We start from the raw sequence: 13,382 nt of genomic DNA, 5'->3' as shown, positions 1-13,382 counted from the left end.
TGGTGAGTATGACAGGTGACCTTATCCATCTCGAAAGGTTTCTCTGTTGACATCTTAAACACATACAATTATTGTCAATCAATTCCATACCTTTGTCAGATCCTGTTCCTTTATATTTGTCAAATCCTTGTCGTATCTTGTTCTTCACTTTGCGTTTTGTTTTGTTTTGTCAAAATCATAACACCAGAATCTTCTAGTAAACAACAATTACAAGTCTAATTAAATCCCAAATTTTGTTTGTTTAATACATGATTGCAGAAGAAAATATTTAGATTGCTACTCTTCCTCCTAAATTCAAATAGAGGGTGTAAATGGGATATATTAGTAAGATATATATTTTCAATACCATGTACATAAGTTTTAAAACCAAAAAAACAAAATAAATTGAAATTGGACCAAAATGAAAAATACCTATAAAATATTAAATCGGACTGTTAAATATTTGCAAGAACTAAGATATTGATGAGAGAATATCAGAAAGAGAAAAAATAATGACCGTATACTTGATACGGTGATTTTCATGGCAAGTGAATTTGGTCAGTCACCATTAAATCTAAACTTATTAAAATCATATGGTGGAAATTAAAATGATCGTAGGATTTAAATTCACACCTTCTAGGTCTAATGGTTGCCGCCGACCAAATTCAACTAGGTGGAAATTATTGACACTTAATAACCCTTCCAATTTATTTAACACAAATAATAGATAAGCTATTATTTAGTCAGCCTTTTTCCAAAAAGCAACAACAATAAGGTGGGAAAGAGAACATATTCCATTATGGGCAGAAAATGAATAATGATACACTGGTCTTCTTCTGGATCAGGCAAATTAGTTATGGAGAGCCATACACATTTTTCAGTGCCCTCATACATTGAATTATATTATACTATATTCTTTTAGAATGCTATAAATATACATGTCAACATTTCCATATAGAGTCAAGCAATTATAGGAAGAGAGATCTAGCATGAAAATAAGAGTCTTTTTTGGTAGCCAAGGATGACTTGCCTGCTCTCACTCAATCTGTGTTTCTATATATGTAAAAAAAGAACACTTGTGTAGGTTTTCAGGCAGTCACCTTGGCTAATCTCAGAAGCTCTTCTTTTTCATGCTTGGCCTTCTCTTCCAAACTAGAGATTATATCAACAGTTGTACCGTCCTAACGAGAGTCATTCCCTGCTCGAATTTAGATGGTGAAAGCCTAATGAATAATGATATTCTATACATTTATATGTTCAAGAGGGAAAAGAGGACTGACATGAAGATAAGAGTCTTGTTTGCTAGCCAAGGATGACTTGCCCGACTTCAATATGTAAGTGGTTTCAACAGTACTTTTATTACAGGTTGATACATAATTATGCACTTAAATCTGTCACTTTTTGCTGTTTACAAAAACTGAACTTATACTTCGGCCTATTATACATCTAAACTTGTCAATTTTGGACCTCTAGCACCTGTTGTTTTGATAGACTCCAAAAAGTTGACATAGCATCGTTCAGACAAACTTTCATCTAAATACATTTCATGTCACAACGCAAATAAGGATGTTGGATGTCCAAAATTGACAAGTTTTCGTGTGTGGTAGGTCCAAGTATAAGTTCATAGTATCAAATGGTAAAAAGTGACAAGTAAAAAGTGACAAGTTTAGTAGTGTAATTATGTAGTCTTTTATTAACTTGTTCACCTCTTATTTGGTTATGGGATCGGGCAGTCTCCTTGGCTACTCAGACAGAATCTTCTTCTTCATGCCAGTCTTTCTTTTCCATATATCCAGCTAGCTGACATGTTTTCAAGAGATCAATGGTTCAGATTTTGACATCATCTGCTTTAAAAAAGTTGATTTCCAATTAGCAATGTAATCATGTTTTACAAGTGTAGAATAGTAGCCATATGCATCATCGCAATTTGTCAGTGAAATATTGCACTGCACCATTTATATAATGATAATAGCTGCAAATAATATGAATCCAATCATTTTTTTATGAAGTACTGAATTGGAAAAGCTGTACACACCTATCTAAGAAAAATAATAGAATGCTTTAAGGTGATTTGGAGAGATTCAATGCCAGCTCATAGACAGTCCAATGCATAGAATATGAAACAATAATAACTACAGTCAAGAAGAAAATGGAAGATCGATACCAATTTTGAGTGACCAATAGTTAAAATGACCTCTAATCTCTCAGAAATTGAATTTGCAATCCGATAATTGGAAAACATAATTTCTGGGTTTGGATAAAGAGAACTTTTGTATATAGAGTATAGAATTTTGAACAGAGTGGGGTATACTATTAAGAACAGGACAACATTTATGTAAATAAATTAATAAACTTGTAATTTTAAAGAGTTATGAATAGCTTAATAATGTAACATTATAAGTTGTCTAATTAATAATTACGTTATATATAACCCAAGCAAGTAGTATTACTTTTGTGTTATTATAAAAATGATGCATTGTAAGTTGAATTCACAACATCAAGGAATTAGAATTTCCAACAGCTTTTCTCGTGCTCTAATATTCTTCCTTCTTCCAAATTATGGTTAGTTTTTTTATTATGTTTCCAGCTGAATTTTGGTTACCTAGTGCTAGGGTAATGGTCTTTGTTCTTTTCTTTTTCCTGTGTTGTGGCTGTGCTGTTGGGATGGGGTTTTTGTTTTGGTATTTTCTTTCGTGCTGTATGAACATACATTTTCAATTACCTACCTATTGGTAACATGAATTCCAAGTCAAAACAGATTAAGTTCATTGGTTTTCTTTTATAGATCTAGCTTCAATTAGATGTACGAGGAAGAGCACTAAACCATCCACTTAAGTTCATTGGTTTTCTTTTATAGATCTAGCTTCAATTAGATGTACGAGGAAGAGCACTAAACCATCCACTGGTTTTTGTCTAATAAAATTCTTCATTCCAATGCAGGTGATTCAAACTTTTTCCTTCTCAAAATGCTTTCCAACTAATCGGGAAGTTGGATAGAGAAATAGCTCTCATTTTGCTGTATGGAAATAACTTTTTATCCAACAATATGTCACTAAATTAAAAATCCTGATCAGTTTCAGCAAAGGAAAACAAAAATAGAAACGAATTCAATGCTATAAATACTCAATATAAAAAAAAATCAGCCTTGAAAGGTTTGCTTGACTAATTAGTCGTTTAAAATTTGTGACAATACAAGTGCGACCATAATTGACCCAAAGAATTCAAAATTATTAGATATTCATCTTGACAGTTTATAGATCATGCCAAGGGAAATGGACTATGAAGAGCAAGGTCAAAGCAACATAAGAAAAAATGAAAATTAGATCCTCATAAACTAACAATTAAACAATTTTTAGGTTGACAGGCTAATGCCTTTGTTCACAAAGGAATCTATGATGGCCAAGATGTTGCATGTCAATAGACCTTTCAATCCCCTATTACGTAGATTTTCAATCTTTTAAACAACTAAGATCTGCTTGGATATATTATTTGTTTTTCTTCTCATTTTAGTTAGGTTTCTCGAATGAGGTGGCAACAGTCAAAGATGAAGATTAAGATACTCGCACTTGAGTAAAGCATTCAAACAAGAGTTTTATGTTTGGAAAAAAATGTCTCATCAATAACGATTTTCAAATAAGAAGACACATGCTTCACGTATCAACTCAAACCACTATGGCTTAAAACATATATGGACAACGAAATATCCAAGTTTGCTTTTTCTTGATTGCAATTCATTGTTTAAACACGGGTACCTCATAAGGTTGCTAGGTTGATATTTGCTGTGTTGTTAATGATTTTCAACCTCAGGATACTCTCAAATGCTACCTCCTGAAGAACTGCAAAACAAAGCTGAATATTTCAAGATTGTCATGTAATTGGCTCTAGATCTTGCAAGTGTGTTGGCTCTATTCCAACACCTGTTCAAGGTTTTAATTTCTGTATCAGTAAAAGTTTCCATTTTAATACTTGTTTGAGTGAATTTCTTCTTCAGTAAACTCTCTGTTCATAGAAAATCTTAACTTTCAAAAGAGAACTGAGCCAAGCTTCTTGGAAGATCTAGAGTCCATTGTATGACAATCTTGAAAATTAGCTCTCTATTGCAGTTTTTATGAGGTAGTATTTGAGAATATCTTCAAGTTGAACAGTAAAAATACAACACATATTAGTTCAACAACCATTCGAGGAACCCATTATTGCACCAATTAATTGCAAAATGAAAAGGCAAATTTGGTATTTGATTGTCCATATATATTTTGAAAGCATAACACTGTGAATTCACAATTGAAGCATATATGTTTTACCTGAGAATTACTAGGATGAGACATGTTTTTCTAACTAAAAACCTCTTGGTTGAATGCTTCCTCAGTAAAATTATCTCAGCCTTCACCATATGATCCTTGTCACCACATTCGATTAACTTAAATGAGAAGCGAATTCGAAAAACTTGTCAAATTGATTAACAAAACGAACAATTAATATATTCAGGTAACTCTTAATTGAGAAGGAAATTTAGAAAAACAGAAATGGAAGTATATATCAAAGATAAATAATAAGTATGAGATTAAAAAGTCTGTTAACATGCAACATCCTAGCCATCATAAACCCCTCTGTGAACAAATCGATTAGTCAACCTAAAAATCGTTAAATTGTTAATTTATGGAGATCTGATTGTCTTTGACCTTCTTAGCTTCATAGGCCTTTTCCTTTTGTGTGATCAACAAACAGTCAAGATGAATGTCTAATGATTCTAAACTCTTCGGAACAATCATTGTTGTACTTATATCACTACACTCTGTCTTCATTATCACTCACTACTCGCAAAATCTAATGATTAAATAATGAAGTAAAACTTTCAAGGCCAAGGGTTTATATTGACTATTTATAACAACAAATTTGTTTATATATTTGGTTTTTCTATTCCATTTCCATAACTCATCAAAGTTTCTAAATTTAATTTATTATTTAATGACCTACTAAAAAGGGCAGCCCGGTCGCACTACGCGTCCCCGCTGAGCGAGGGTCCGGGGAGGGGTCCCACCACAAGGGTGTACTGGGGGCAAGCCTTCCCCTGCCAATCTATTTTGGCAAGAGGCCGCTCCTAAGACTCGAACCCGTGACCTCTTGGTCACATGACACCAACGTTTACCGTTGCGCCAAGGCTCGCCCTCTAATGACCTACTGTTGATAGAAAATCCTTTTTGTACATTAAAAGGAGAGCTATTTCCATATTTAAATCCCCACTTAGGAGGAAGCATTTTTGGAAATGAGAGATTAAAAATTTAAAACACCTAACATTGAAACAAAGAATTTGATTCAGCAAAAATAGATGGATGGTTCACAGTCTTTCCTCATCCACTGATTTAAAGCTATATCAGTAAAAGAAAAATCAAAGCAAAAGAATGAAGTTAATTCATATAATGTATCATGAATGCATATGAATGAGAGAGACAAAACAAAAGATAAGGATGAGTGAAGCATGCATGGAGGAAACAGCATATAACATGATGGAGCAGAAAGACATCTATTTATTTAAGGCTTTAAGCAAATTACAGATGATAGTTATGAGTTATGACACACACTACATCTTCTGTGATGTTGGCATTGCTAGTGAAACTCCGCCTGGTAAATCCTTCCATTGTTGAGTTATTGTCTTGATCTGGGTGTAAAAATGAACTCCAGCCTTACCTGCATTTCAGAAAATAGAATATGTATCTTGCATTATTTTTGAAGTTTTTCGTGCCCAGCTTTATGCAAGGAGCGAGAAATTAATAAATTATAAATATGTGCACACAAAAAGGGTAATATACCATAGAAATTAAGATCGCCAGCAAAGGATGCCTTGGAGCCAGTAAATGAGAAAAAGGGCAATGGAACTGGTATAGGAACATTGATCCCAACCTGCATCCATATCCGTCATGTTACATAATCACAAGTTTTACAAGGAAATATGCTTAGCAGAAAAGAACTCATCTGCAAGTTTCAGAGAAATTGCACAGAACCTAGGCCTAGCTAGTAAATTCCTTTGTAATTTTACCTGCCCAGCTTCTATCTCGGTCTGGAATTTTCTTGCAGCTGCACCAGATGTAGTAAATATAGAAGCTCCATTACCGTACCTGCAACACAAATAATTATTTACCCATGTTGAAAAAAGAGTAAACATGAAGAAAAGGATAATAAATTAATAATATGCCAACAAAGTCAGAGTGAAAGGTATATATACTTATTATTGTTAACAATGTGGATGGCTTCTTCAAAGCTGTCAGCCTGAAGGTTCAAAAGGAGAAAAATAAAAGACTCATTAACTTGTCATGAAAACGGATTAGACCAGAGCTAGTTAACATAGGAAAGTAAGAGTGCATCACAAACCTGCATGCATAGGAGGACTGGCCCAAAGATTTCCTCCTGCAAAGGCCATGTGTAGGGCAGTCAATCTTCTAGCAAAACTTTATGTCTATTCCTACAATTGTCTTTTGAGGTTACAGATTTCTCTAAGGCCAATTGCATAAAGATATGAGTGGAGTGGTACCTTGTAGCACTCCATATCAGCTGTCACACCAGACAAGATGGTAGGACCAACAAAATTTCCCTGCTCATATCCCGGTACCTGGTTGAGAAAAATAACACATTAGAAAAAAGATCATTTCCTCTTCAATAAAGCTGAAGAAAAGGAACAAAATTACTTCATGATAATAAAATCAATCACCAAGAAACTTGCGCTGTTACTTCCCACAACAATATATTATGGTTTAATCTCCAAATTTTAATATGAATGCCTTATGTTGTGCCTGAGACTATGTACAGTCATTACCAGAAATAGCCAATAATTATGATTGCCGTCTTCTTAATCCAGGAAGAAACATCCAGGAATTCTATTGATAAAAAATTATGATGCAGACAGTGAAATGTAAAATAAGCTACCACTATATTTCTTCCATCGAGAAGTAGCCTTGCACCACTTTCAACACCATTTTGAACTAATCTATGTATTCGTTCTTTGGCCTGCAAATGCAGAAAAATTTCGAACATGATAAGCTAACCAGATGCATAAAGAAGCATCAGCAAGCTCCCATTGATTACACTACAAAACAAATTAGAGAGATGAGACACTTTCATTTTCTTTAATTTATGGTCCAAGTTGGTAAAAGTCATGCAAATTACATGGAAGGTTGCACAAAAGATAGATCACTTTACCATTTTGTTCCGTCCCAAATTATAGAGAACCTACTTTATATAAAAGTTAGTTGTTTCCAATCTTCCTAAAATACCCTCATTTATTATGTCCGATATCAACAAAGTACATCAAATTAACTTGAAACTATAAACAGTCTACCAATCCCAACACAAATGTTATGTTAGTAATAATTTAATATTCAGCCAATCAAATTAGTAACTTAAATAAGGGGAATTAGGAAGGTCATGTGTAAAAAATTTGTCTTTCAACCATCTTAACTATATTTTATCAAACCACATAAGAGCTCTAAGTGATCTATCTTTTTGGGCCATACTTGTTGCTTATAACTGGACCAAGATCTGCATCAGGATCTGTTCGAGCATTTACTTTCATCTTCTTTAATTTGTGGTCCAAGTTGATAAAAAGCCATGCAAATTACATGAAAGATTGCACACAAAAAATGTCATACTTGTTTGCTCGTAATTGTACCAAGGTCTGCATCAGGCCCAGTTCCAGCGTTTACTTTCATTTTCTTTAATTTATGGGCCAAGTTGGTAAAAGGTCTTGCAAATTGCATGAGAGATTGCACAAAGAAAATACCATACTTGTTTGCTTATAACTGTACCAAGGTCTGCATCAGGCCCTGTTCCAGCATTTACTTTCATTTTCTATAATTTATGGTCCAAGTTGGTAAGTAGTCATGCAAATTGCATGAGAGATTGCACAAAAAAAATACCATACTTGTTTGCTTATGACTGGACCAAGGTCTGCATCAGGCTCTGTTCCAGCATTTACTTTCAACCCCTTAGCAAGTTGCACCAATTTACTCTCCCTGCAAAATTATTCTGGCCATGTTTGTTAGGGTATAATAAAACTAGTTATGCAATGAAAAATATGATGCAGGTTACTATAATTGTCATTATATCTAGCTTATATATAGTGATAGTTATGGTCAAAGAATACTAGGGGAGGCAAAGGATGGATTAACAGGTGGCAGCAGTTGAATTATTGGTGGCAATGGCTAATGGGTGATGGATGATCAGTCATGATGGTCGTACACTGAGTCGTAAATACTAAAATAGCAGTTGTGCTGATAAACATATAAAAATAAATTAATTAATTAAAAAAAAGAAATAAATCATGATTACATGCAGGTTTCATGCCATGGTCATTGCTCAGTGTAATTAATTATTATTTTATGCAAGCAAACAACCTAACAGGGTATATAGTGTAATCATGATTCAAATTCATCATTGAATATGTTCAGCATCAAATTTTTGTTGAAAAAAATAGAATATCCTAACTTAAAAATGTCAAACAAAGGCCAACAGAATATATGAAGTGAAGATCCAGAGCCCCAGAATGAGGAAAACATATTACCATGATTGTGAGTCTCCAACAAAAACTACTGTGCTCAGTGCCATGCAACGTTGTCCAGCCGCACCAAAACCAGCAGCAACCAGGGCATTTAAAGCAGCATCCATGTTTGCATCAGGCAAGACAATTGCATGATTCTTGGCTCCCATGTTAGACTAAACAAATAGTTATGAAGCACTATCAATTTCAACTTCAAGCATCGCAGAGTACGTAAAGACCAGATAAGTTGCTGGGAAGAACATTAAATACAAATACCTGAACACGTTTCCCTTTAGCTGACGCTTTTCCATATATATGCATACCAGCCTTTCAGATATAGAATCAAAAATATAAAATGAGAATGTAATAAGGATAGAAATGACAACCATAATGAACAAAATCAGAAGCAAGACTGATTAATGACAATGCTCAACTAGTTATTAAGATCAATCGCTACAGAGTTAAGAAAAAAACAATTCAAGTAGAGGAACATAGTATTAAAAGGCATCCATTGCTGGAAATCATGCAACGAAACTGAAACAGTAGAACTTTAGTTGCTTTACTTCGCCAAGCATAGACTCTCATTCTTAATCTTAATCCTTAAATCTATTTAGCCCTAAATTTTGATAAGCTAAAACTATAGTACGTTTCCTAAATTCATAAGCATAAAACTAGAAATGCTAGTTCTTAAAAGTTGGGCAATATGCAAATCTGTTTCTAATGACAATTGCCTTTCCTTGGAGATCAAAAAAAGAATGAATCTATACAAGCAAGAAACTGGGGTTCCCAACTTGTGAAATTTAAACCATACATACATAAAACCATATAGGGATATGAACCTGCACATTTATAGCTTTAGGAAACTTACAGTATTGGAACCAACAAAAGAAATAGCTCTGATATCATCATCATCACAAATAGCATTAACAATATCCTGCATTAAAACTGAAATATATTAGAAACAGTAGTGCTAAATATAATGTCCGTTATGATCAATGTGCTGTTCGTGACCTAAAAGTTAATAATCATTATCATTGTGTTATACAGATTATAATCCTAAAGTAGTTCAGATTTCACAAAAATGCCCAGGTGAAAGCCGAAACATCTTTAAAGTGCAATAAATATATTCACTACATCCTTTTATTATATTCTTGGGAGGAGAACCGACCTAATGAAATTATATGTAAAAAGGAGTTTTTTTTGTCCAGTAAGGGCTTACATTGGTTCCATGAACAATATTTAAGACACCATTAGGCAGACCAGCTTCCATTGCTAGTTCTGCAAGCATTATAGAAGCCCCTGAAAAGAATACCAGCACAGAAATTAATGGTTCAGTGAATAGCATGAGATTTAATTTTGTATTTTCACTGTTGTAAAATAAATCAAATAAAAGCTTTTGACAAAGAACACAAATAGCAGAAACAAAAGAATCACTTTCATTCTGTTGTGCGGATTTAGCGAAAGATAAATAAACGAAAAAACGAAACACAGATTTTACGTGGTTCACCAACGTTATGTTGGCTAGTCTACGGGCAGAAGGAGAATAGCTTTTATTAAGGAGGCGGAAATCAGATTGCACATTAGGGTTTACATAAGAGAGTATTCTCAACCTATCCTAAACTGACTTGGACCCCAAGACATCGCTTCCAAGTAGAAAACCAAAAACCAATACTAATCCAAATAGGAAACAAGATATAGCGTCGTAGTGTGTAATACAGATTCAAGGCATTACGACACGTTCATTACTAAAGTATACCAAAATGCACTCTAAAGAGTACTTTTGGAACCTGATATCATGTCTACAGTAAACTTTCAAACTCCCTTTTCTCCTTATTCGAAACTAGAAAGATTTCCAAATATCACCAGGCACTGTATGTTTTTTATACATATATACATTTTATTCAATTCAATTACAGTTTCAGGGAAAATATGTAGCAAATAGATGTATTACTAAACATATGTGAGTCTGTCAGTAGATAACTACCCTAAATATAATACTAAAAATCGTATTTGTATTACTAAACATAGTAAATAAACCTTCCATTACTCGAAGACAATCTCCAAACAGAAATTCTTCCGGTGAAAAAAAAAAAGGAGCACAGAGAGTACTTGCAGTAATACTTCTATACCTGAAACTACAAAATCCTAGCCCCCAAGCAAGCAGGATTACTATAGGAGGTTGTGATCATTCAATTACAACACCACCATTATCAACCCCATGTGCCTAAACATACAATACAACGGAGGCTACAGTTTCAGTATACCAACTCTCCTGAACACGTTTATTTGAAAACTCTACAAGTTTGCTTACTACCCAATATCTTATGGTTCTATTAGAGAGTGATGCTTCAAAATATTAACAACTTACCGGGATCTTTCTCAGATGGCTTTAAGACAAAGGTATTACCACATGTAACTGCAACAGGGAACATCTGTAGTGAAATAACAGAACAAAAGTTCACAAACTTTTTCTTTTGCTTGGGAAGCTGAAAATTAAATCATTGAGAGAAAGGATAGCCTTCTAACTTCTGGAACACTCAAAATAATTACAAATACAATAATAAAAGAAATACTTTGATTGTATTGACTCGCTAGTTAGATTTTAAACCCACAAGTAAGAAAATTTCAAGCATCCTCACATGTGTTTTAGGATCTACATCAACTTAAAATAATATCAGAAATGAAAAGGAAATGAAAATTAAATATTGAAGATTATGGAAGGACTTACCCATAAGGGAATCATTGCAGGAAAGTTGAAAGGGCAAATTCCAGCACACACACCGAGCGGCTCTCTGATGCTGTAGGTATCAATTCCATTTGAGACATTTGGAGCATACTCACCCATTTGCAATGTTCCCATTCCACAAGCATGTTCCACCACCTCTATTGATGTTATTAAACTCCATCATCATCTCCATAGAAACTTCTAAAAGAACAAATGAGATGGAAATGAACTAACCAAGCCCACGGAACACATCACCATGTGCATCCTTAATTGTCTTTCCCTGTTCAGTAGTAATATTCATGGCAAGCTTATCCTACAAGAAGATTGCAAGATTTTCACAATCAATATTCTATATTTGAAAAGTTAAAATCAACCATTAAAAGGCAACCAAAAGCCTAACAAACTTACAATATCCCTACGAATAAGCTCTTGGAGCTTGAGCATCATGCGCTGACGGGTAGTAACTGGTGTGCTACGCCAAGATGGAAAAGCCTGTTTTGCTGCAGAAACTGCAGCTTTGAACTCCTCATTTGTAGTCAATGGGACTTGTGAAACAACTTCTTGTGTTGCCTATTGCCAAAAAATTTAAATCAACCAGAGTAAAAGAATAAAATCTTACTTACAGTATCAAGTTTAATATAACAAAATTAAATTAAATTTTATCCAAGCACTTACCGGGTTTATCACATCAATGGCTGAAGATGACTGTGAATCAACGAATGACCCTCCAATAAGATTTGGAACCCTCTGATCCCATAAATAACCATTTATCAATAAAAGTCGTTTCATATTCTAAGTACAGCAACCTTATGGCAATCAGAACATCAGCTTATAATGAAACAATTGCATTGTGTATGAGACTGTTTAAGAGCATACAAATTTGTATAACATAAAGAACAAAATGCAAAGTAGTCAGTGAACTGAATATATTCAACTCTATGTTATGAGCCACTTAACTGAACTTCTGTTCTATTAAACCCTTTAGCTTTGAATATAGCTAAATAATGAGGACTTTTAAGGGCCTAATAGAGCAAATTTGCATGTAAAAGAAGCCCTGAAATTATTCTAGTATTGCCCCATACAGACCTTAACGTTATTCAAATTGACGGTCTGAATAGAACAAAAGTTCAGTGGAGAGGCTGAATAAAAGAAATTGAATAGTTCAGAGGCTGGGAAATGAGTTTTCCCGAATATTTTAAAAGAAAAGAACCTAAACTTGAATCTATCAAACATAACTGGAACTATTTCCTTAAAAAAAACTAAGTTTAGGGAAGAACAAATCTACTACAGCAATATCTTTCTATAAATCCCAGCAGATAGAAGTTCCAACCAAAGAAACAAGAATTTGAATCTATTTCCGTCGCACTTTTTCAGCATACAAGTAGGACGCAATACAAACAACATACCACACATCAACTGAAGCTATGATATAAGAATTCCCATACCAGAGATTTACGCTGGCTAGAAGAAGGCTGAGCAGCAGTAGAGAATTGAGAAGTCCCCAAAGCAAGGATCTGAGACCTCAAAGCCCTCAGATTTCTCACTGATCACAGATAAAAAGAGAAGGAAGAAATCAAATCAAGTATGCGTTTCCAACTTAAACAAATTCGATCATTTAAGAACTAAAATACCTCGCTGAATTGAAATTTGAAGCAACATCTCTTAGTTCTTCCTTCGTTCACTGATTGATGGCGCTCTTTCAAGTTCCAACAGAGAAAGAGAAGGAAGAATAGCGACAATTAGTACTATCAGTGACTTTCGAAGAGAGTGAACGGTTTTTTATTTCTTTACAAAACGAAACTCCATTTCTTAAAAATTAGAAATTCTGCAGCAATATTATGAAAAAAAATTCTTAATCCAAAATTTATTATTTATCCTTGCCATGTACAAGTACAAGTCACCGATGTCCCGGCAACTTTAACCAAGTGAACTTTAATTTATATATTAGAAAACACTTTTTACTTGCATATAGTCCTATTCAGTCCCGATCACATGGACCCTAAGGTCCATGGTCATTAACCATTGGATCTGACTCTCTATGATCCAATGGTTTATAAAAAAAAGTAGATTTATTCGAAAAAGTCACTTTACTCTTTTTATTTTTTTAAGACAAAATAAACTAAAATCCCCTAAATTAAAGGGAAACCTGAT

At 33.9% G+C, this 13,382-nt stretch overlaps 1 protein-coding gene across 6 annotated transcripts; it reads right to left on the bottom strand.

The window, feature by feature from the left end:
* Positions 1–1,760: 1,760 nt before the first annotated feature.
* LOC136225907 (methylmalonate-semialdehyde dehydrogenase [acylating], mitochondrial) lies at positions 1,761–13,094 on the bottom strand. Of its 6 annotated transcripts, none has more exons than XM_066014067.1 (20): positions 12,863–13,093; positions 12,677–12,774; positions 11,907–11,978; positions 11,640–11,801; positions 11,466–11,544; positions 11,235–11,389; positions 10,875–10,938; positions 9,726–9,805; positions 9,375–9,440; positions 8,783–8,833; positions 8,531–8,682; positions 7,892–7,982; positions 6,898–6,978; positions 6,506–6,583; positions 6,346–6,381; positions 6,200–6,243; positions 6,014–6,092; positions 5,787–5,877; positions 5,559–5,664; positions 1,761–1,779 (listed from the first exon to the last, which is right to left on the bottom strand). In XM_066014067.1, exons 1-20 carry the CDS (start codon positions 12,888–12,890, stop codon positions 1,776–1,778), a joined length of 1,617 nt encoding a protein of 538 aa, XP_065870139.1. In that variant the 5' UTR covers positions 12,891–13,093; the 3' UTR covers positions 1,761–1,775. The 6 variants fall into 6 exon arrangements, with proteins under 6 accessions (XP_065870139.1, XP_065870144.1, XP_065870142.1 ...); XM_066014070.1 differs by lacking the exon at positions 1,761–1,779 and adding an exon at positions 1,805–1,823; XM_066014069.1 differs by lacking the exon at positions 1,761–1,779 and adding an exon at positions 1,807–1,823 and having other exon boundaries at positions 5,530–5,664; positions 12,863–13,092.
* Between the last annotated feature and the right edge of the window lie 288 nt (positions 13,095–13,382).

The sequence above is a fragment of the Euphorbia lathyris genome, chromosome 4 (genome assembly GCF_963576675.1).
Source record: "Euphorbia lathyris chromosome 4, ddEupLath1.1, whole genome shotgun sequence".
Taxonomy (NCBI): domain Eukaryota; kingdom Viridiplantae; phylum Streptophyta; class Magnoliopsida; order Malpighiales; family Euphorbiaceae; genus Euphorbia; species Euphorbia lathyris.
This window is presented reverse-complemented; position numbering and strand designations above follow the sequence as displayed.